Below are 25,416 nucleotides of genomic sequence, written 5' to 3'. Positions count from 1 at the left end.
CATTGACGTGGAGTTAGCCAAACAAAAATGTCTCTGCCCTCAGTGCTACTCCAAAAGCCCCTCATATTCATGGACACACATTGCCAAGACACTGACAACCAGCTCACTAGTTACCACAAACATCACCTAAAAGTAATGCCCATTACCTTCCTCCTAGCTTAGTGTTGTTTACTCCTTTTTTTTTCTTTTTTTTTTGTTGCTTACTACATACAAACAAAGTCATACTCTTGAAGCTCTTGTGTCTGGTTCACTGGTTCTGTAATGTTACTCTCTGCTGGAAAGCCTTTGTGTTGTAAACAAAGGAATATGGACCCATATTTTATCTTTTCTGTTCGTCCTCTTTGTCTGGATGATATAGAAATGCTGGTTCCATATTTAACTGAAATAAGCAATTACTCACTCCTAAAGGATAACCACTTACTGACATTTTACACAAAGTAAAATGTAATTAGTTTGACTGAGCTTTAACACAGCTGTGTCATGTTCTGGCTCTGTTGCTGCAGTGAGAGACAATTTGCTGTCATCCCATGCAATCCCATCGCATGCATAATGTCTACTTTTATATCTCATATTTACATGAAGGGCTGTATTTGCCCGCATTACAAGAAATTCACCTGTCAAGGTATATAAACATGTGTTACTTCAAGTGAATGAAATATTTATAGGTGCAAATCTTTCTTTTTTTCTTTTTTAGTTAATGCAAAATACAGATATAAGGGTAGGCTGCATACAGTAATAAAAACAGTTACTGCTACATCTTTGTTCCCACATTCATATGTGGCTCTGTAGGTAAAGTGGGTTGTTCATAGACCAAAGGTTTATTGGTCTGATCCCCAATACCTGTACATGAACAACATGCCAAAGTATCCTTGAGCAAGACACTCAAGTGTGGCATGGGTGTGTGAAAGTGAGCGCTTGTGTGAATGAATGTTTGACTATAAAGCCCTCTGAGTGTCAATACGTAGAAAAGCACTATATAAATGCATTTACCATCATGGATGAGTATTCATTGTAAAACCTAAAAATGATTAAGAGTCAGTGCTATACTTTTTGCATCAAGGAGTGTCATTGCTATGGTGTGGGGGTGTCTGGTCTGGTCTAGGTGGGTGTTACATGTCTAAGTAACATCCACATGAATGACAGGTCCAAAAGATTCCCAGCAGAACACTGAATTGTCACAAGATGGTCAATGTTATTTACTTCACCTGTCAGTGAAGTCTGGTCCTTCAGTAATGTCTCAGATATCTCTAAAGATTTTCTTAGGGTTATCCAAGATTTCCTGACAAACTGGATAACCCTGGATTGTTATCTTTAGTACACATAAAAACACACAGTCTCAGCGAGAAACATATTAACAGTTCAGTGGCTCTCAGTGCTGAAAGTTTCTCGGTCCAGGAGAGAACGGGTTAAATAAAAAGAACAGGCATAAATAAATGAGGGTAAACTCAGTATCCCCCAGAGACCAGAACAATTTACTGAGCCAAAATCACTCTGCATTTTGGGTCCACCAAAACATTCCCAAGCGTATGTCAGAGGTTGCTCATCATTAAAAAAACGCATTTAACTCTTCAAATGTCTCTGTGAACTAAGTGAACAACAGGTCTTAACAGACTCTGGACTTCAGGATCATTTCTAGGGAAATAAGCACAAATGTATTTATTATAATTCAGTTCATCTCATCCGTCCAAAAATAATTTAAGACCACATACTTTTTGTGTCCTTTAGTTTTTGTACAGTGTCCTTGTAAGTCTTGAAAGGCGCTTATAAATAAAATGTATTATTATTATTATTTAAAATAAAGCACACGTCATCTTCAAACTTCCCTCTTTTGCAGATTTAGCACAAGTATTTAGTTGTCTACATAATCACAGCCCATAACTGTGCTGTCAAGTTTTGTTTGGTTGGCTCTCCTTCAGGCTGCCATGCTTGGTTGAACACATTCAACATTCAGCAAAAATAGTGGTCATTTTCTATCATAGTTGTGTTCTCCATGTGCATTATAAGGAGCCAAAGCTCTTCTCTGTTGTCTTGATGTTCTGTCATATACTGTACATATTACACAAACACATTGGACAAATCATTTATGTGACTTCCCGTATTAAAGCTAAGAAATAAAAAACAATAAGCAACCGTAAACACGTTTGAAAATTCTGCTACAGTTTCAGCTCAAATCATTGGAGTTTTGTCTCAGACTTTTAGGAGGAATTCCAGTGATTTGCAGTTCTATTCTATTTCATCTAGCCGTAACTGCATTAAATCAAAATTCAGCTCAACTTGGTCTCTTACAAAGTGAAAAAGTACAGTTAGGCGGCCAACATATGGGAATGAAAGCAAAAGTAGCCATTCCAAAAGACAAATAGGCAGTCGGTCTATGAAGGACCCTCAACGTTGATGGACGTGACAGTGGCCATGAAACAACGCTGGAAAACACGGTCAGGTTCCGGGGGCTGGTTGTCACAGTCCAACTTGCCCCTCAGAAAGTGCTTCCTGAGGCCTTGAGGACCTGCAGGGGCACTGATGTGACTGGGCCCGGGTAGCTGTGGACTGGAGGGTGAAGCTGAAAGACAGAAAATTCATATTCATGTTTCTGAAGATGCCGCCAGACAGAACACTATCAAATGTAAAGCTTTTTCACCACATTATCTTAAACTGGATCAAGCACTACATGTTATTAAAATATCACTGTGGGATGGTGATAGGCAGGCTTTCATATTTGACAAGAGTCTCTAAGAAATACTGTCTGACCCCGTGACCCTTCACAGGACAAGCCGTTACAGAAGATGAATGAATACTGCCAATGAGATCCTAGAGATCATAGGTCCAACAAAAATCAAAAAGATGCAGTCAGATAAGCTACCATTTTATTTGTTTCTACTACTGGAAATAAACAGGCTCATAATGTTCCTAATCAGACTAATCAGTAGGTAAAGTCTTAACCTCTTGGGTCGCAAGATTTATTTATATTTTTTGCAATATATGAATTTTTAAACCAGACTATTTATTAATAGAGTTTGTATGGGTGGGTGACGGGTACATGTTTAAAGCCTGTATAGATATTGGAAGCTTTGTGCAGCTTTTCTGTGAAAAATCTGATGAAAGCATCAACATACACTAGTGTGTGGGAAGAAATATGAGCTATTGTAATGGCAGCTACTTGTGATACTGATATTCCATATGAGGAAGTGCCTCTATTCCTTTACATTTTGTCCAACTGGAGCCATTAAAACAGAAAAAGAAAATCGTCCGTTCATATTCATAACATTTTTTTTCCCATCCGCAGTGCGTCTGCTGAACAATGCGTAGATAGATAGATAGATAGATAGATAGATAGATAGATTTTATTGATCCCAAGTTGGGAAATTACAGTGCAGCAGCAGCACTACACATAGTGACAAACAACACAAAGAATCCACTCCAATCAAAAGCCAACACAGAGCAGATGAGGAGCCATCTGGATCGTCTGGGCCTTATTTATCCTCTGCATTGACTCTAGTGCTCACCAGTCCACCTCAGACAACAACACGCACAAGATGATCCCTATCTGGGAAATACATCGCTTTGGCTCCTACATGGTCACGCTCAGTGGTAAGCACAGCAGGAAAAATTCCTTTTATGGATATTAGCAGAGTATCTTATGCATTACACTGACACAATGTGTATTGTTTTTGTGTGCACAACCTCAAAATCGGAAAAATATTCAGCAATGTTACAAAAAACTAGCAGGAGCAAATTCCAGGTAAACAAGTGGACCGTTGCGGGTGCACACGCTGCTCAGAGATGACATCATCCAGGTCATAGGTTAGTAGGTCAATCTACAGACCCCAGATGATGACGACAGGTACCTCCAGACTCAATGGGGAATAGCACTAGTTTATCATAACAAAATATTGGTGAAACGCACGAGTTTCGCGGTAGATAATGCGTTATTTAGAGGCTGCGTTTCGGTGCCCCGAACAAATGTCAAATGACACTAAAGTTATATGGGTAAGTAAACGATCGTATTTTATGCCAGAAGTAAGGTCCAGGTTGTAAGAAACGACAATCCCCTTTAATTCGCATTATTTGCAATTTGGATGTAACTGTGATGGACGCTGTAGGAATAACGTGAATATGTTTACTACAAATGAACATTCTTGTTTTTTTTTTGTTTTTTTTTTTTTGCCATTGAAATAGGAGGCTACAACATGTCATAGTGAAACATGACTATTTTTTGCAACATTTTTAACATATTTTGAATAAACGGCTTTAACTTGACAAAATTAACAGTCTAAATAGATTCCTATTGTAAACCAGGGCGGGATCAGCGGCAGCTTTGCGCATGCGCCATTCATTCACAGTCTGGACGCGGAGTGGCATGGGTCTCCTCCATACAGTCAATGGTCTCCTCTCTCCTCTGACTGCAGCAGGGACTGGTGCGTGGGGCTACTGTGAGACTGACCGCCTGTGAGTGCTTTGGGACGGGGGAGGGGCTCACGGCAGCACCCGCTGCTTGTTGAGGATAGTAACTGCAAAACGATATGTGCTTTCAAGTCTCCAAGACACCAGAAAAGTCTCCAATAACACCAGAAAATGTCGCTAGAGTTGTGGAAACCCGCTGGATTTAGCGAGAAAGTCGCCAAGTTGGCAACACTACCACGCAGAGCCGCGTTATCGATGCCGACACTTCCGCCTGCACTACCCGCCCACACTTCCGCCGGACTCACTCGGGGTTTCCGTTTGATTAATACTGCTCTCTGCTCTGAGCTCCGGTAGTTGACGTCACCCTGCGCCGGCAATCACAACACAGCCATATTGGCAGGAAAGGACGCTTTAAGAATTACTACTCGGTGGACAACTACAGGCAACTAATTTGTCCTTGTACCAGTTAGAACCAAAAATGGTCGACAGCTGTTGTGCCCCAGGATGCAAGAATAACCGGGGACATGCAAAGGGGAAATCGTTTTATAGGATTCCCAAAGATCCTGCAAGACGGCAGATGTGGATTACTGCAATAAACAGAAGCAGAAGCAGGCACAAGAAAACGGAGCGGTGGGATCCCTCAACAAACGGATTTCGCTTGTGTAGCGATCACTTTATATCAGGTACAGAATCCAGCGTTTTCCAAGTGTAATGTCTTGTTTATTTATTTTTAACACGATGTCCGAGATTTCTTTACATAAAGGCGAGTTAGGCTAATGTTTATATCGTGGATTACAAAGGGGTGTTGCTCATTCAGCTCTAAAACTCAAAATGAGAAAGAAATTCGGGATTAAACAGTTACTTGTTATTGTAGTTACGTTACTGTCTTGAATGTAGGTCATTCAAGTGTGCATTCTGCATTTCTGTTTCTGTGTACAAAGGAAGCATGATGTAAAAGCCATAGGACCTAGGATTAATCATAGAGACCCACTATATCCATTAAACCATGAGTATGTAAACATGTGAAACATTATTTACATATGTTTCAGGGAAAAAGAGCGATAACCCTCGGTCACCTGACTATGTTCCATCCATCTTCAAGCATGTGCCATCCTTAAAGAAGAGAAGAATATATCGGGATACTGCAGGTCAGGAACATTGTCCGCACCGGCTGTTTCAATACTCGAAAAAAGCACACCTGGGGCATGCTAAGGGTCCGTGATATATATAAACTGTTGAGTTTTATCTGTTTAAAGTGCGCAGTAAAGCCTGAAATCGGCGCTGACGCCATTTATTTTCCCTGAGTTTGAGACCTCAAATCATTCCAGTAGAACGAAGTTGAACATAAACAACAAACCGACCGCGATAAGATAATATTTGTTTTGTTTCCTAATTTACAGACAGGTCTCCCAAACTTTTTCCACCGGCAATATGGCATTGTTTATTTATCCCACGTACGGGAAATTTCCGCGTCACAGCAGCACGGAATTTGGCAAAAAAAATATATACAAAAAACAATAACAACCTCGACAGAATTACCAAAAAACGCAATACAAATTTACTACGCTATCGTATTTTTAACGTTAGGCTACACATGTGTAATATGATGATATTTAGTATGAAAATCTAAATGCATTTTATGGTCTAGTAAATTATGTTTTAACATTCACGGTGTGCATCTTCATGGACGCCGCCATTATTCTGTGACGTCAGACTGCTGCATCCGCTGCGTTCCAGAAAACTGGGAGGTTTCTGGGATTTCAGACCTAGAAAAGTGCTAGAAGTCTGTGGTCCCTCTACCGAAGTCGGGGCAATTATGCTGCATTCCAGAAAGCTGGGATGTCGGATTTATACCACTTGTAATGTACTAGATGCGACCTCAAAGCGTTCCAGGAGAACGAAGTTGACCATAAACAACAAACATGGCCGACCGCGATAAGATAATACTTGTTTTGTTTCCAAAGTTACTGACATTGATCGAAATTGAGGTCTCACAATTTTTTTTTCACCAGCAATAGGTAATATACTTCTCTCTGTGCTGAAAGCTAATGGTAGATACTCAACAAACCTCCTCTTTTTTGTCAGACTCGTTCGTCGTTGTTAGGCTACACTTCATCTTCAACTTTATGCAGAGATTATAGCGACATATATTTACGCAAAAGTCATGTTGTGTAATAGGATGATATCTAGTATGACAGAAAAACAGATGAATCCATTTTGAAGTTTAGTAAATTGTTTTAACATTCACGGTGCGCATGTCCGTGGGCGCCGCCATTGTTCTGTGACGTCAGGCTGCTACATCTCCTGAAGTCGGGGTAGATACACACCGTGAATGTTAAAACATAATTTACTAGACTATCTACTCTCTCGCTAAATCCAGCGACTTTCCACTAGCGACATTTTCTGGTGTTATTGGAGACTTTTCTGGTGTCTTGGAGACTCCAGACTCGTGAATGTCCTGAACAAGCAACGGGTGCTGCCGTGCTGCCCTCCCCCGTCCCCCGTCCCAAAGCACTCACAGGCGGTCAGTCTCACAGTAGCCCCACGCAGCAGTCCCAGCTGCAGTCAGAGGAGAGAGGAGCATAGACATATATAGCCTACATGTACATACATATAGATCTATGGAGAGGAGACCCACGCCACTCCGCGTCCAGGCTGGAAATGAATGGTGCATGCGCAAAGCTGCCGCTGATCCCGCCCTGGTTTACAGAGTGGGATGTAAATATAAATGTTAAAAATGTTCTGGTTAAACCAAACTTAAGAAAACTAACCACCTTATTCCTGGGGGCGCTGATGTAGAAACGATTATGGGTCCAACTTCCGGTGACACACCGGAAGTAGTAGTAACGATTATCAGCTCCCGCAGCATTTAAATGTCCTTGCGCAGCTCGGGAACATGTTGCGCTGTTCGCGGTTGTACTAATAACCAGGCGAAGTTGAATCTATGGCTACAAGAGCAGTGTTTTGAACATGCACCCCGGACGAAGAGGGAATGTTGTTGTGAGAGTCGGTACAGTTTCCACCGCCTACCGAGGAATGAGGAACTCAGAAGGATGTGGCTGAAACAACTCAACTTGAAAAAACCACCGAAAACACTGTACGTGTGCTCGTTTCATTTTGTTGACAAAAAGCCCACGGAGGAACACCCTCACCCTACTTTGTGGTTGGGCCAGGTGCTAAAGAGGACTGACAGCAGTTTCACGAGAATAACAGGTATGATTTCGTGTGTGGAGAACACAGCATTGTAATATTTGTCAGGCGTCTGGACTGGTGGTCAGTATGATACTAAAAATGCCACAATTTCAGTACAGACTTAACAAAATGTTCAACAATGCAGTATTTTAATCTTATCTTCCCTTGCTTTCTGGAGCGCATGTTAGTTGATCGAAGATTGGTGGAGTGGGTGTAATAAAAGTGTCATATGTTTATGTTGAACATTATATTTTCAACAACATCTTAATTAATTAATCCAACCTTATTACTGTGCAGGTACTGATGCGCCTCAGAGCTTTTTAGATTATTCATTGCCTCCGTGCGAAGCGACGGAGTTAAGAAAGTAGCTAAATTTGCCACTGTGTTATCTTAGGCCACTTCTTCATGTCATCTTCCCACCCCTCTATCTTATTAAGCAGCGAGATTGTAATGTCGTGTTGTTTGAGCTGTGACAGCTGGTGTTCCCACATGGTTTCCGTCTCGTAGTAGTGGAGAAAGTGGATTAGCGCTGGCAGCTAGCATGTAAAAACGCCGGTTCCGGTTCATACCGGAAGTCTCACCCATAATTCACGCAAGGGCTCATGGGAGCTAGGAAGCTCGTCTCTGACGAGAAATCCTCTGTCTGCTTAAACCTTATCCCTATGGCTCCAAACGTTTGAGGAAACCTGACTCCTTAGTGATCTGCTTATCTGAAACCCGTCCACCCCACCCAGGAGACTGAAATGAAATTGCACCAGCTGGAGTGATGCCGTTCAAATATTTGATGGTGTTGTTGTGTTTATTTTTTTGACCATGTCTGGGCCCTGGAAGTCAGATTACTGGGTCTAGCTATAAAAATCTCTGCAATCTATTATGCACCGACATCTTTTAAAGTTGCGCTTGAATATTTTTGGCAGATTTTTAAGTATAGCACCCTTATTTGGCCATTTAATGAGTGGCTTGAGGACCAAGGCCATAGCAGGGACCCTGCTCTGCAAAATGTTTGATATGGTGGTTTTTGATACCTGAAATCTATAAGCCAAGTCAGTATTACATAGGCCCAACCTTAATTTCATCAGTATAATCAATAGGTGGTCCTCTACTGTAAGTTTGTTGTGAATTCTTTCTGCGCTGCCCATTACTTTTGTAATCAGCCACTCAAAGTAAACTGCGCTGTAAATTTCTCACTTTATCTGTTTTTGTATCGCCCAATTTATCATCTGCCCATCTCCTTTATTGTAAATTATGTTATGTTATAGTTCTTTTTTATAGTCTACTCACATTTAACGAACAAATCCATCTGTATAATATGTTCATTAGGGCTGGGCGATATGGCTGAAAAATTTATCACGATATAAGTGTTTCATATCAATCGATATCGATTATTATTGATTCGATTTTTTTAACCTATTCTACCCAGACTTCTCAACTGTGCTGAACTGCATCCGCTATTTCCTTATATTGGTTTGATGTTTTGTCGTATGGCACTGCTGCCGTGTACCTCTTGATCAGAGGTTGCGCTTGACTTTTTCGTTGTCTGTCATTTTGACTGACAGGGTCATAAAAATACCGTCATAATCTATTTTTACCCGTCACTTTAATTTTTTAAAAATGATAACAATGACATATTCAATAGCATTTAATTTTGATGAATTTTTAATTAATATTCAGTAGCGGTGGAAAAAAAGATTCGGCTCATATAACCGGCCATCAAAGACGACTCAAGAATCATGAATCTAGAGTCGGCTCAGTTGAGCCCTACCACGTTTGATTGATATAAACGGCACCATTCAAACATATTACATCTCACTCAGCAGAGAAACAAAACGTTCTACCCGACTTGACCACTAGCAAACTAAGGCACTCAGACACTCACTGACTTACGCAGAGTATTGAAACTTAACCGACTCATAACCGCTGCTCGTGGATCCCTGCTTAACTGAGAGTCAGCAGCCACTCACTCGGCCGGCAGATAAACAAAACTTAACTGACTCTTACACTACTAATCAAGAGAGACAAGAGCCTGTTAATATGCTCACTCGCTACCAAGTTTGCAGACAACATCGGTCTGACTCTTGTCTGACTTAAAATAACCAAAATATTGCCAAACTGGTGACGTGACCTTTCCTTTTTTATCTACAATTTTATCTTGTGCTGTCACACACATATTCTCCTTTCACGCAACGCCGTTCACGCAACCACGCCGTTCACGCAACCACCAACCTGGCTTAGCTGGGCCGTGATAGGTCAAGAGGCTAAAGCCCTTCCTCTGCCTACATTGCCCAGAATGACTTGCAGTTCTGGCTTGGGGTTTTCTTCCTATTTTTCTCTAACAGAGTTCAAGTGAAATTATCAAATCGAACATTCTATCAAACGTATTTTCTATTGATATCGACACGTATTTTTTAATAAAACTCTAATCTTTCAGTTCACTGTGTTTTCTAGGAGTTCTTCTAGTTTTCTATTGCTGATTTTAAGTTTAATGTTCCCTTTTTTGGTTTGACTGGTTGTAAAGCATGTAGCAAAACATTATCACCCAATTCTGTTTTTTCACCTTGTTAGTCAACTTCACTCCAACTCAGGATGCATGGCATAAAATTTGGGGTGCAACAATCGTCAATTTTGATGATACGGTTATAGAGGAAAAAACGTAGTTTCACAGTTATCATGAGTTTGGATGTATACAATCACATTTGTATGTAGTGTATTTTTCCCTTTTTTAATAATAATAACAACAACAACAAGTGGATATGCTGCTTTATTGGGAGCCAGTGAAGGTGTTGCAGGATGGGTGTAACGCATTTCATGTAAATGAAACCTCTGATATTACAATCCTTCTAGCTGACGTGACCCAGGTAGAACAAAACGCCCAACTTACAGTAGCAGGTTAACAAGGACTCCTGACCGCAGACTGGCAGACCGGTATGCAAGCAAGGTGGAGTGACAGCGGGGACGGCCAATCACACAAGAAACGGCAGAGCCAATCGAGGGGCTTGTGGGCGGGTCTAAACTAAGGGAAACGGGCTTCAGCTTGAGCGGCCGTTTTCCGCTTGGTCCTAGTGCTTGACCCGTCTCTGTTTACTATTACGTCCGTGCTGTACTCTCTGCTCGCTCTGTACTTGTACATGTGTAATGACAATAAAGCTGATTCTAATCTAATCTAAAACGACCACAGAGATCGGTCCTGTGAGAAAAATCAATTGTCCAATGTTGCACTTAACAGTGGTGTAGGAGAATGTACATTTTTGCAGCTCCTCTTTCAGCTTTACATTTTCTGCTCGTAGTGTGTCAAACTCCTGTCGCAGGACTCTCTTTCAGCCAACGTCATATAATATATGCGCGCGCATTTCGGCAACGGAAGTGGTGGTATTTTCCGGCAGCTCTGAGTAAGACGAGGTAGCAACTGGTTAGCAAGCATTTACAAACTGCTCTTAGCATCAACATGTCTGGTTGTTGCGTATACGGTTGTACGAATCGCTATTCCACCGGCGGATTAAAGTTTTATAGGATTCCGACAGGATCCCGACCATTTCAGAGCAACCGGCGGCGTCTGTGGCTGCAGGCGATTAAACGTGTGGACTGGAACGAGGACATAATCAAAAATGCTCGCGTCTGCAGTGCCCACTTTATATCAGGTAATGTTATCTATCTAGCCTACTCTTTGATTTTACGGGAAAGCATTGTTTACATTAGTGATTGTCTGTATGGTATAGAATAATAATCAAATACAGCTAAAGTTTGATAAGCTGGCGTTAGATTTGCCTAGTAGCTTGCTAGGCTAAACAAACGTGTTTGTGTTTTATTTTTGCAGGCGAGGCGTCATTGGACTCTAGTAGTCCTGATTTTGTGCCATCAGTGTTTAAGTGCACAAAACAAAGCCAGAACTCAGATGCAAAGATGGACAGGTAAGATTAGAGTTGCCCTCCTCTCAGTCGTTTTTTGTTTTGTTTGTTTTCCTCTCTTGAATAAGCTTTGGTCCCTACGGCTGCTGTTTTGAGATATGGATTAGTCTAACTGTAAATTTCCGCTGTTACTGTAGGTACCATAGGAAAAGGAGGAGAAAGGACAGACCCGACACTGCAGCAAATCAGCGTGTTCCTTCTGAAACACAAGAACAAGAATGCAGCATGGATCATTGTGGTGGTATGAATATATTTATGAATATATGAATATATCATCTTTCAATTAAGGGATTGATTGTCAGGGTTCCCACCCTCACAGAAAGATTCAGTGTGCTCCTAGTGTGTGTCCGGTGTGTGTGTGTTCCTGCCAGGCCCACTGCTCCAATTGCTATGTATGTCTGTGTGTGATGTGTACACTGGCCCCTGGATGGGTCAAATGCAGAGGAAAAATCTCCCCCTGGGATCAATAATGTATCTTCTCACAGTCATGGAAAAATCCAAAATAAAATTCATTGGTAAAAATGTGAACGTGTTTGCATTGGCTGCAGCACATGGCTCATTTTTCACTTCTCTACATTAAAGCTGAAGAGGATATCCCAGTTCCAAAGAGAGAGTACGATGATCTGAACCTGAGGTACAGTCAACCTCAGGAGGACTATGTCAACCTGCGACAGGAGCTGCAAAAATGTACATTCTCCTACACCACTGTTAAGTGCAACATTGGACAATAGATTTTTGTAACAGGACTGACCTCTGTGGTCTTTAAATGACTGACTACAAAAATAATGGGCAGCGTAGAAAGAATTCACAACAAACTTACAGTAGAGGACCACCTAGTGATTATATTGATGAAATTAAGGTTGGGCCTATGTAATACTGACTTGGTTTATAGGTTTCAGGTATCAAAAACTACCATATCAAATATTTTGCGGAGCAGGGCCCCTGCTATGGCCTTGGTCCTCAAGCCACTCATTAAATGGCTAAGTAAGGTTGCTATACTTAACAAATATGCCAAAAATATTCAAGCGCAACTTCAAAAGATGCCGGTGCATAATAGATTGCACAGGAATCTGACTTCCAGGGCCTAGACATGGTCAAACTATAAACACAACACCACCATCAAATATTTGATCGGCCTCACTCCAGCTGGTGCAATTTCATTTCTGTCTCCTTGGTGGGGTGGACGGGTTTCAGACAAGCAGATCACTAAGGAGTCAGGTTTCCTCAAACTTTTGGAGCCTAGGGATGAGGTTTTAGACTTCTCATCAGAGACGAGCTTGCGGCCTATGGCGCAACCCTTTGTATCCCTCATTTCACAAAAGGAAAGAAGCAGCTTTCTGCACAGGAAGTGGACACATATAGACAACTTTCTCGTGTGAGGATCCATGTAGACCGAGTTATTGGTCGGTGGAAAATAACATACTAGATTGTTATTGTACAGTATGTGGTGTACACGCTCGGTTGTACACGATTTTGTATTTGTATACAGTATACATACAGTATTTGTATTGTATGTGATGTACACGCTGGGTTTCTCAATTATATAGGTATATATCTGGCCACTGTATGTTCGGCCACTTGCTAACGTCATCAACCCACTCATAAATAGAACACGAATCTGGAAGTCGGACACCATTTGTCAAAGTCAACTTGTTAAGGTAACATTCACGATCTTTAGTTGACAATCCCCTTGCATAGTTTGACAAGCTGTTTATCTCCGCAATACTTCCGTTGCCAAAATGGATACGTTCCATGTCATCAATATGTACAAACTGAAAAAGGTCTAACTAACAAGTCAGACAAAAGGAGAGGAGGTTTGTTGAGTGTCTAGCGTTAGCGTTCATCACAGAGAAGTATATTGCCTATTGCTGGTGGAAAAACTTTGTGGGACCTCAATTTCGATCATTGTCAGTAATTTCGGAAACAAAAATATCTTATAGCTGGAGCGGTTGCTATAGCAACTAATAGTCACCATGATGTCACATCCTAATAACTAACGAAAACAAAACTTCGCAAAAAATGGTAACTTAAACATGCATCAGCATTATTTCAACTGCCTAAAATGACAGAAAACACTGTATTTGACGTGTATTTTAGTGTTTTAGTTTAGGCAAACTACTGGGGAAAAAAACTTGTATATACAAATAATGCAGACGTGCTCAATCACTGGTCATAAGGACTTTCGGGGTAAAAAAAAATAAAAAATCAAAAATAAGATAAGAACATAAAATACATTCTACTTGCTTAGGTGTAATTTAATTTAGAGAAAAGCGGTGATGACGTACTTCCGCTAAATTCTGAGCCAGTTCAATCACCTCCGGTCTCATTGTATTTATTGTTTTGTTTTTTCCTCGGTGGCTTTACCATGTCTTTTAAAGGGATGTTTAAATTTCAGCCAACCGAGGGCACAACAGCGGAACACTGTTGTGTGCCTTTGTGTCAAGCAGCCAGTAAATACAACAGAATACTTAGCTTTCACACATTTCCCACCGGTGAGGAAACTAGGCAAAAATGGATTGTCGCTATCCGTCGGGATAATCTCACAGTGCGTCCCCATATCCGTGTTTGTAGCCGGCATTTTAAAAAAGACGATGTCCGAGAGCCACAGTCTGAGGGTGGGCGCCGACTGTTAAAGAAGGGAGCAGTCCCAACGTTATTTGAGTGGAACAATTACTCTGTTTATCTACCAGGACCGGGGGGTTGGAAGAAGAGAGAACGACCCGCGGATAATGTCGCACGCAGCGAGGAGAGGGCAAATAGGCCTACGATTCCCCCTGACCACGATTACGCTTCAGCTCCATATACTCCCGCTGTTGGTCCAACTCTCAGAGAGGAGATTCTGCCGCAGAGGAAACAGGTTGAGGAGCAAGCTTTGATGCAGCGTTTTGGGATCCACCGTTTTGCAGCCTCCGACAAAGACATTCGCTTTTTCACAAGGTATGATGTCGCCGTTACGCTGACAATAACATTACTTAATATTAATGGTATGCAGAGGTGGGTAGTCAGTTACATTTACTTGAGAAATTTACTTTTTTTTTTACTAATGAGTAGTTTTACTGCACCATATTTTTTACTTTTATTTGTGATGAAGAAACGCCTTTCTTACTCCGCAACACTGGGCTACAATCGAATCGTTGGTTTTTTTTATTTCTACATTTATTCTACATATTTGATAGGCTTTATTTTTGCCGCCGGTGTATCTACCAATCACAAAGCTGTCTTTCACTAATCAGGCAACGCTAATCACATGACTCCGTTTGACCAATCAGACGTAGCCATGCAGTCACATGACCACACAAAGTGGCGGAACACCGGAAGTAGTTTGCACAGTTCAAACCAGACCATAGACTGTATAAAGACAGTCAGTTCAAACCACAGGCATAATATAATCAGACATTATGATCAAACAGTTAAGCAGTCCTTCAGTAGCCTAGTCTTTTAACCACATCTTGGTAACTCTTACTCAAGTCTTTTTTTTTTTTGAGGATGTTTTTACTTCTACTCAAGTAATATTTTTTGGAAGTAACGGTACTCCTACTTTAGTACAATTCTAGGCTAATCTACCCACCTCTGAATATGTATGAGAAACGGAGGCATTGGTAGAGTAGAACATTAAATGGTAACGTGTCTGAATTGTATCGTGCAGATTTGCATCCTATGGCCACCTCATGCGCTTCTGGGCACTAATAGAGCCATCGCTACCATTTCTGATAAAAGTGACCTGGGCTCAGAGAGGCACCTTCACAGAGCAAAGTGTGGCAGTAAGTACTGAATGATTTATTATTTGGCATATTAGTTGACATAGTATATCAATATAAAACATTCAGCAACTCTACGGTTCATTTTATTACACTCGTCAATTAAACATATAATTTACATTAAATCTATTAGAAATTACTGAAAATGTACATTTGGATTGAATTCATTCATCTTATTGTATTAAATAAAGTGGCTTTGTTACTTTACTACTATTTGTTTTAACAGACTCATTCCCTGCAGCAAATAGATGAGATGTTCTTATTCCTCAACTACCTGGCCCTGGGCTTAAAGCAGCAGGACCTTGCTGATAGATATGGAATCGACCAATCCACAGTCAACAGGATCATCACAACATGGAGCAACTTCCTCTATATCATCCTAGGAGCTGTGAGGATTTGGTTACCAGTGGACACGATAGTGGAACATTTACCACCAGAGTTCATGGACTATGCAGACACTACAGTTATCCTGGACTGCATAGAGCTGAGGTGCCAGTGTCCATCCTCACCTCTTCTCCAAAGTGAAGTCCTCTCTGCATACAAGTCCAACTGTACCCTGAAAGGCCTAATTGGAGTTGCTCCATATGGAGCAGTAACCTTCATCTCTTCACTGTGTGCCGGATCCATCAGTGACCAGCAGATCATGCGAGAGTCTGGAATTCTGTCCCTGTTAACACCTGGGATGGCTATCATGGTTGACAAAGGGTTTCTTGTCGATGACCTTGTGCCATGCAAGGTCTATAGGCCAGCATTTCTTTCTGGCAGGTCCCACATGTCTACTTGTGAGGTCAGGGAGCCTGAGGCAATCACATGCCTCAGGGTGCTTGTTGAGCGCCTCATATGTCAAGTAAAGGAACACAAGTTCTTGGACACAGAGATCCCACTCCAGCTTTTTGGCAATGTTAACAAACTGTATACTGTGGCATGTCTCCTTACAAACTATGAGAATGGACCTCTTGTAAAGGCCAAGAAACCAATGTAGGACCTTAAACTGTACACATTTATACATCTGTAAAATAACAAATACTAAGGTGTGTATATGTATATGACCTAATATAAGTCAAATAGTATACCCCAAGTAATGCATCCATTGTGCTTACTGCCCCTCTCCAGTGGAAATCTACTGGAGTGTTTTGTTCAAACTCTGTTCCTGTGAGAAAAATTATGAATGCCTGAACTGCTGTTTTTCTTTGCAAATATTAGTACAGATATGTTTTCCTTAGTGACTGTGTGCCCTCACTGATCTTAATATATGGGCAGTCAACATAGCGCTGCACATTTGGGCATTTTATTTCCACCAGATCAAATACTGGCTGCTCATTGGGATCATACACAATCCCATCCTGTTATGACCCCATCCCTGGAGCATCTGAGTGGATAAGGAAGCCACAGTGGTCGTGATTGACGTCCTCTGCAATACTCCTCTACTGCCGCAGATTCCATCTCCAGCTCCCTCCTCATGTCTGCAGTCTGATGGTTTGGCCTTTTTGTGTTGAGATTTTCAGAAGAGCTTTGTTGCGTGTTGTGAATTTGGAGGAGGTGACATGAGGCCTTCTTAATTGGTGTTACTCATTTGAGCTTTCCTGTGCCGCTCTCCATCTTATGCAGTCGAGCTGCGGGGGTTTTCTGGGGGCTCCTTATTGGCAAATGATGGGACAAGACACTTCCTTCTTGCACTTTCCCAAGTGCACAATCAACCATAGGGACATCAGAGGATAGCCATTGTTGTTATGAGTGGAGCAACATCAGGGGGGCCACTGTAGAGGAGAGTTGGCTCTCTCATTAGAAAAGTTATGACGTTGGTTTATTAAATTATGCACAATAAAGTTACCTTTGGCTATTATACAAATGTGCTAATTACTCATGTGGAAGTTGGAAATTACATTACGTCTTATACGTCTTAAGAACTTGTTTAGGAGCTGTGAAATTTTAGAGTGACTTTTCTGCTGACACTGTTGGCCAATTATTCACAATTCAAGATGGCACGTGACCAGCAAAATGCCACTAAAATATTCTGAAGTCCCTGCGATAGACTGCCGACCTGTCCAGGGTGTACCCCCGCCTCTCGCCCGATGACAGCTGGGATAGGCTCCAGCAGACCCCCGCGACCCTTAACAGGAATAAGTGGGTACAGAAGATGAATGAATGAATGAATGAATGAATATTCTGAAGTGACAATCCACCTCATCTGGTCTGCAGGGACTCTGATGAAGGACCAAAGTATCTAAGTGTTGCATCAGGTGACCTGACCTCCCCAGTCTATTGAGCTGAGAGGATTCTGGATTCATTGGAGCAGTAACATAATAACTGCTCACAACACTTGGGGAAATAAAAAAATAAATTGTTTTAAATTTGAACCATGTTTCTGTCCACTTGATAAAGTATTCATTCAACTTTTAACCCGATTTTGATCTCTACCAACTCCTGAGAGAAATATGCAGTCAACTTAATTTGCACCTTTTATTTTGTCACACAATCATGTAGTTGATAAAAAGATATGATTTGATGCTTAAGTATAAAATATAAGTGATGCGTGGAAAAAGATTTTGTGTAATTACATACAACTGTGAGGTCAAAGACGTTCTTATTTCTTGCAAGGAAAGCATACATCCAGTCCTTTCAGTATGTATAAATGGTGAAAGGTGCTTTGTTTTTTCTTCAACTGCTTTTCTGCAGGAGTATGAATATAGCTTTAAAAGTAGATAAATCAAGTTATAACTCTCCATATGAAAAACGCAAGGACATATTTCACTTTAGGACTAAAGCGACATTGCAAAAAAATACGTAACTGAGGTACACCCACACAAGTACACAATTTCTTCCTTCTCTATGTAGGGAGTATCACAAAAGTGTTGCTCCTATGGTCTGAAATGTTCCAAAAATGGGTTTGTGAATATGTCCTTTCTATTCAATCGTGTTTTTTTTGCTCGGTCAGTAGTTTTATCATTATTGTCAGACTAAAACTTAAATGAACTAACAGTCCTAACTAATCATGTCCCAAAAATTAGAAAATAATAAGGTACGGTAAAGTTATAAATCGCCCTTAAATGTGTGTTAACAGATCTTCCCCCTGCACAGAGACGCAGTCTGTACCTGGCGCTCGGAGAGGCAGCCCATTGTCCAGACCTCTGGGTTTGGTGGTGATGAACAGGTAGCAGAGGACGCATAGAGTGATGATGAAGGCAAGGAGAATAACAGCTGCTACGGAGAGACCCACCAGAGCGCCGAGACTAAAAGTCAGAAAAAAAGACACAGAAGGAGTAGTACAGTGCTGTCAGTATACTGGATGAGGAATGGATTTAACCTGTAGAGCAGAGTTAAGAGAGCACACACACTGCACTGACCATAGAAACACTGAATGAACTCCTTTTATTAAAGAGTTAAAGATGCCACCAAAGTAGATACAATATTATTGTACCTAAAAAAAAAAATCATAATGTTTATGCATATTTTCCAACTCCAAGTAGTATTAACTTGAATGCATATTGGATTAAACCATATGGTGCAGGTGATATAGGTGATATGTGCATTTGTGTAATGAGAGAGGCGATATACACCCTACTGTATATCACGATGTGCATAATTATCAGGCAGCTTCTTTTTCTCAGGAAAAATGGGCAAAAAAGAGATTTAACTAACCTGAATTGTAAAAAATATTTTAGAGGAACGGAGCACCATTTGATGGTCCTGTGATTACACCCCAATATCTAAGCAATTTCAAACACTTTGTTGCAAATGGTCAACAGGGTGGCAAGAAATGTGTTAAGAAAAAAAAAAAGATGCAAATTAACTGCCAAAGATTTGAGAAGAATCAAACGTGAAGCTACCAGGAGACTGTTATCCTCCGCTGCTGTCGTATTTCAGAGCTGCAAGCGACCTGGGATGTCCAGAAGTACAAACTGTTCAGTGCTCAGAGACATGGCCATGGAAAGGAAGGTTGAAACCAGACCACCACTGAACAAGAGACATAAGTTGTGAAAAGTCAAGACTGGACCAAGAAATACCTGAACACAGAGTTTTCAAAGGTTTTATAGATTGATGAGACGTTTGTGACTCTTGATGGACCAGATGGATGGGCCAGTGGCTGGATCAGTAACGGGCACAGAGATCCACTTTGACTCCAGCAAAGTGGAGGTGGGGTTCTATGGGCTGATATTATTAAAGATGAGCTAGCTGGACATTTTTGAGTTGAAGATGGACTCAAAAATCATCCTATACCTACTGCCAGGTTTTAGAAGTCTGCATCTTTGAAGAAGACCACAATTTTTATGCAGGACCATGCTCCATTGCATGCACCTAAGTACTCTGTTACGTGGCTTGCAAGTAAAGGTCTTAAAGATGAAAGAAAAATGATGTGACCCCCTTCCTCAACTGACCTATACCCTACTGAGAACTTGTGAACCCTTCTTAAACAGGAGATTTATGATGAAGGAAAACAGTATTCCACTCTGAATGGTGTCTGGGAGGCTGCGGCTGCTGCTGCACAAAAAGTTGATTGACATTTTAAGAAACTGACTCCATGAATAGAAAACTTGTGACTATTACTGATATGAGTACTGAAGCAAAGAGGCAAAAATTATTTTTGACAACCGTCCCTAAATGGTGCTGCGGGGCAAGCAGGGCCATCATTAGCACTGAAAGAGCCTCTGTGACCGTTATATAGATATAGATAACAGAGCCGGTCGACACACAGGGTCTCAACCTCAATGAGCCTGACAAACCAAGCTAACACTGAAGTACCAAAGACTGCACTTCTTCAAAGTAGCATTTGAAAAATGCTCTCCAAGGCTGCTTTCTGTCTGCCTTGGCATCAGCCACCTCAGCTCCACTCACACTACTCCTCATTAGTGGGGAGTTAGGAGGACTCAGGCACAGCAAAGATGACCTCCACTACACTGAGCTATAACGCCACTCTTCAGGAGACATCTCAAGATGGTTTACTCATTTTTATATAGCTGTGCAAGCAGAACAAGTAAAGTCTTAATTTATTTTTTAATTGATTACCATCTCAGCAGCATATCAGTTATCAACAAGGAAAAATAACATACATATGCATACTTATATAACTATGTTCTAATTTGACTTATTACATTTATCAAAGAATTTGATTCATATTTGTTAAATATTCCTGCAGAAATGCTTATTTTCAGAGATTCTGCCCGAATGTTTAACAAATATGGCTCAGATTATTTGATAAAAGTAATAAGTCAAATTAGAACATAGTTATAATAGCATGCATATGTTATTTTTCCTTGTTCAATACAAGTCTTTTCCTTAGAGCCAATGGTGACCCAGGTCCCGATTAACGATGTCGAGCTGCTTCAAGACATCAAACAGTCTGTTGAGGATGTATGTAAAACGGGGAGAAGAGCCCACCAGGTCCATCTCAAGTAACGTTTCTCTGCGGTGAGGCTATAGAAGCTCTGGGTGACACCCGTTTCTCCATGGACTGGTCTCAGGTGAGCAGTTTGGGGAGCAAAGCGGTGGTAGAGCTTCTCCAGCCTGGTGAAATCCTGAACCAATGCCATTACCAATGCCATCCACCTTCAGCATGAGTGGTTGGCTTCTCTTTTGAACAAAGGGTACATGTTGACGTTCGGTTCTATCAGTGGTTTAGACCTAATTCCATGCACTCTCGATCACCATGCTTAAAGCTGACCCAGCATAGAACAAACAGTATTTCTGTTTTGCAAAGCAACTGAACATATACTTGGCCTTTGCAAGTTGCAGTTAACAAACACACGTCCAGATATCTGAAGTACAAACAGTGGGGAAAACGTGAAATTGAAAGTCATGGTGATTCTTGATTAAACTTTTACATGCCTCCTCATGCCTGCTATTCTATTTGAATGATTACTTTGTTCGTTATCTGTTAGAACCTATTGATGTGGGCTTGAATTAAGCCTCAGCATGGAAGCCTGAACAATAATACAAATATCCCAGTTGATTTTCTCCTCACTGCCGAGCACCCAGATAATTACTGCGCTCTCAAAGGATAAAGCGATGTGTTAAAGGTATTTACTCTCTTGTGTTGCTAGTCAGCTTTAAATATGAGCAGCAGGGTGTGTGAGCCATGTGCTCTGCATTCATTCCGGATTACATGAGTGCCTGTTCTGCACCATGAGAGACATAGCCCTCGTGTATTGGACCACTGACGTGTTTCAGACAGATTCTTATTACATTTAATGCTACTGCATCATGACACGCATAAACCTTAACAAACTAGGTACATCATTAGATGAATCCTTCATACCCCTGAGTGTTGCACATTTTATATTCTGACATGTGTAATCAGATCCTTTTGAAACTTTTTTGTGCCTTGTTGTGAAATATTTGGTTTAACTAGGTACAGTAATGCAGTTCTCACTGTTTGGTTACAATGTCCAGATGAAGAGTATTAAACTGAGCATGCTATTTATGTTGAGAATTTTTTTTTTTTTTAACACTATCACCAGGAAATGTAATATAAAAATAGAGGGCGATGCAGGAAGTAAACTCAAACTGTTAAGTTGTTTACCACTGTTTCTCTGGTTTTTGTAAACTGCAGCATATGTTTATTAAATGCTCTGTTGGTGTCATATCCATTTTGTCATTTGAAGCCTCCACGATGCTACAGAGCATTGCAATGTGATTCATATCACAATGCCTACAGTGCTCCCGCATGTCCCACCTCCCACTCCTCCCCCCTGCGGTGAGCCCACAGGACCAGACCATGGGAACACAGCTGACTACACCTCCCCACACAGATATTCCCCACTCTATCTATCTATCTATCTATCTATCTATCTATCTATCTATCTAATGTAAAAGACACTTTATGCATGACATAAAGGTTCAGTTTACACATGGTTAAAAACCAACATCAGCATAGCGCATCACACACCTGTAGCCCAGGTTTGCATGTGAATTACATCACTCCAGACGGTGGCGGGTGGTGTAGTGTATTTTGGTGTAGGCCTATTACATCAAAATAAATTCATAAACAAAACCATTTCTTGAGAGAGGATGATGGGGGGGGGGGGGCAGTATGGTTGCCAGTATGTTGCAGGGCCAACAGAGAGACAGGCAAACAGACAACCATTCACACTCGCACATATGGTGGTTAAGATCAATCGCCTAGGTGACTGATCGTTAGGTTAACTGATGATTGATAGAATCGCCAATTAACCTAATGAGCATGTCTTCGGACAGTGGGGGGCCGGAGTACCCACGCAGACACAGGGAGAACATGCAAACTCCACACAGAAAGGCCCAGTCGGCCGGGACAGTTAAATAAAGATTCTATATTTTCACCTACATTTGCTGTTAGAACTAACAAACAAACAACACTGACTACCCTTTCTGAATCCATCTGCTATTGAGTAGCTTTAAAGTTCACCTGTCTTTTACCGACTCACATGACATCCTATAATTAATGGCACGGCAGGCAATTACTCTGATTAGAATCAACAGGCACAAGCTTCGAAATGTCAGCGGATAGATTTCAGTTGGTATGAAGCCCTTTTACCTGGGGACGTCATGTGATTCAGAATCGACCCCCTCTACGTCTGTGTTTCAGCTTTTTTTTCTAGTCAGCTTTTTAATGCCTCTTGTCACTTAAGAATTATGAAGGATGTGCCGTAAATCAAATAAGTTTGGACAGATGTGAGGGTGCAGATCAGTCGAGATGTCGCTGACCCATTCACCCATGGGTGCAGATCCCGGGGGGGGGGGGGATGGGGGGGACATGTCCCCCCCAATTTGTGAAAAACATGAATTGTCCCCCCCAATAAAAATTATTCGAAATTGAACAAATGTATTTTCGGACTTCACATTCTTCACATTTTACATTCACATCTAAAAAGAAATGATTGGTATGGTGCCATGGTATGAGTTGCATACCGACAAAAAACAAAAATCACTTTTGTGTCCCCCCCAATCCTGACATCGGATCTACACCCCTGCATTCACCCATTTAGACGGAAATCATTAAATCAGACGAATACATATATTTATAATCAATAAGAATTCGCAAAGTAAAGCTGTCAAAAAGTCCTCTGACATGCAGTGGAATGACGCGGAAAGTAGCAGAGACATAAATAGGCCTATGCCTTGCCCACGTGTTGTTTTTTTTAATCCATTTAAAGCTCCAGGTGTTTTTCTCGAGCTGTGTGTGTGTGAACTAGATTGCAGAATAACAATTACATGAAATCAGCATCATTAACCCTCCCCATGTCTGACAGGTAAACTGTTGGATGAAAAAAAAAAAACAACAAAAAAAAAACAATGCAGCAATCATGGGCGTTAACCCCCTCTTACCTTAACCACCACATGTATCCATATTCGTAGGGGAAAAAGCTGTTGGGGTCATCGCAGCAGTACTTCAAGTCACTGAACCCGCAGCAGAAGAGTGCCGTGGTGTCACTGCTCGCTTTCGGACACCTGAAGCCCTCCACGAACACCTTTTCCTCGGTGTAGTAACTTTCGCAGTCCGCGCTCATATTAGACGAAGACTGCCCGCGCATATACAGCGGACGGAGTGTGTTGCGGTGCACGTTGAAAGCCTCAGTCCTTCCATCTCCCGTTGGAGCGACCTCACATCATATCATCATCCAGCTGTGAAACGCACAGGCTGCACTGCACCCTCCCACCCATCTCTCTCTCTCTTTCTCTCTCTCTCCCTTCCTCAATCTCTTGTCACATAGATACACTCTCTATATATTTACAAAAGCTATACATTATGTCCGTGCTATTTAGACAACATCATTACATATAGAATAGATTCAGCTTTTTTGCCACTGCATATGGTATGGGTACATACACAATGAAATGCAGTTTGGCATCTTACCAGAGTGCAACGAGCAGCAAGTGCAAAATTAACCACCCACCTAGACCAGACCAGGCACCCCCACCCCACAGCAATGACACTCCTTGATGGAGCAGTCATCCCCTGCAGGATGCAGCCTGACACACGCACAAAAATGGTTTAGGAACAACTCAAAAAAACTGGCCTCCAAATTCACTAGATCCCAAACTTATTGAGTATCTGTGATATGATCTGTGATATGAGAGGCCCCTCCCATTGACCCGCAGGACCCAAAGGCCCCCACTAAGACACTAATGCTGGTCACGTTATTGGCAGCGAGTTGGAGACGTTTGTCTCAGTGACAAAATGCTCTCCATCATGGACAATCTGTCACACCCACTTCCCCAACTTTAGAGGTGCAGCAGAGTTCATTCTCCAACAGACCGATCCAGCTCCGCTCCCACAGTGAACGCTCCAGGACTATTTTCATACCCTACTCAACTCATTTTTACAACAACTCACCATTCTGTAAAAGATAACCCCATCCTTATCATTGCACCTTACCATTATCCTTCCTATGTATGTAGCGTATATTTACACCTATTTTCCTATTTTTTGTCTCGCTTCAATTTGTACAGATGCAAGTCTTTTTTTTTCACCACATATTGGAACACGAACCAGAGGGTTAGCGAATGTGTGAATGTGAATGTGTGAGTGCTTGTGTGAGGGAATGGGTAGCTGTGTCTGTGACTGTAAAGCGCTTTGAGTACCAATAGGTAGAAAAGCGCTATATAAAAGCAAGGCCAAGGCCATTAAGGACAGGATTCTGTTAGGTAGGCTACTAATACTGGTGGATTATAGAGCTCGGAAAATATCGCTCATTATGGTAAATGGCCTTTTTTTTATATAGCGCCTTCCTACTTATTGATACTCAAAGTGTTTCACAGTCACAGACACATCTACCCATTCGCTAACACAAGCACACACATATTAACACACCAGTGCCACGCACTGGAGCAACTTGGAGTTCAGTGTCTTGCTCAAAGACACTTAGGCATGTCGCATGAACCGCTAACCCTCTGGTTTGTGGACAACCCTTCCTACTGAGCCATAGCCGCCCCAAACAGATTAAAACTTTTTGTCTCATATCACCCAGTTGAAACTGCAGTATGAACTTTATACACTTTATAATACATTTAAATCATATTAAACGCCTCTGCACATCAAACTTTCCAGATACTTTTTTCCCAAACATCAGGGAAAATGAGAGAGAATTACAATAAGGGCTGGAGCTCCTACAGCAGGTGTTGTGTTGAACTGCCTCCACGCAAGATTGGCCTCAGGGTCATAGTAGAGTTGCTGCTTAAAAAACACATACAAA

The 25,416-nt window shown here is 41.5% G+C and overlaps 2 protein-coding genes across 4 annotated transcripts; one reads left to right on the top strand and one right to left on the bottom strand.

Annotated features, from left to right (window-relative positions):
• Positions 1-1,851: 1,851 nt before the first annotated feature.
• LOC311490816 (protein shisa-like-2A) lies at positions 1,852-23,730 on the bottom strand (the record flags this gene model as incomplete). The annotated part of the gene is made up of 3 exons (XM_084548529.1): positions 1,852-2,557; positions 18,344-18,480; positions 23,549-23,730. 3 exons carry the CDS (start codon positions 23,728-23,730, stop codon positions 2,370-2,372), a joined length of 507 nt encoding a protein of 168 aa, XP_084404655.1. The 3' UTR covers positions 1,852-2,369.
• On the top strand, positions 4,821-18,237 carry LOC311490815 (uncharacterized protein). 3 transcript variants are annotated; one of them, XM_084548528.1, is made up of 5 exons: positions 4,821-5,081; positions 5,448-5,546; positions 14,183-14,429; positions 15,139-15,253; positions 15,477-18,237. In XM_084548528.1, the coding sequence occupies exons 1-5, from the start codon at positions 4,877-4,879 to the stop codon at positions 16,230-16,232; spliced, it is 1,422 nt and encodes a 473-aa protein (XP_084404654.1). In that variant the 5' UTR covers positions 4,821-4,876; the 3' UTR covers positions 16,233-18,237. The 3 variants fall into 3 exon arrangements, with proteins under 3 accessions (XP_084404654.1, XP_084404653.1, XP_084404652.1); XM_084548527.1 differs by lacking the exons at positions 4,821-5,081; positions 5,448-5,546 and having other exon boundaries at positions 13,678-14,429; positions 15,492-18,237; XM_084548526.1 differs by lacking the exons at positions 4,821-5,081; positions 5,448-5,546 and having other exon boundaries at positions 13,678-14,429.
• Positions 23,731-25,416: the final 1,686 nt, after the last annotated feature.

Source organism: Chelon labrosus, assembly GCF_963514085.1.
Source record: "Chelon labrosus genome assembly, chromosome: 7".
In the NCBI taxonomy this organism is placed as follows: Eukaryota; Metazoa; Chordata; class Actinopteri; order Mugiliformes; family Mugilidae; genus Chelon; species Chelon labrosus.
Note: the sequence above shows the minus strand (reverse complement) of the source record. Positions and strands in the feature narration are given on the sequence as shown.

Bases quoted from the DNA above. Each gene is read 5' to 3' on its own strand.
- LOC311490815 (XM_084548526.1), top strand. From the start codon at position 13,858: ATGTCTTTTAAAGGGATGTTTAAATTTCAGCCAACCGAGGGCACAACA. The intron at 14,430-15,138 runs GTATGATGTCGC...TGTATCGTGCAG, and splicing joins GACATTCGCTTTTTCACAAG to ATTTGCATCCTATGGCCACC. The intron at 15,254-15,476 runs GTAAGTACTGAA...TTGTTTTAACAG, and splicing joins TCACAGAGCAAAGTGTGGCA to ACTCATTCCCTGCAGCAAAT.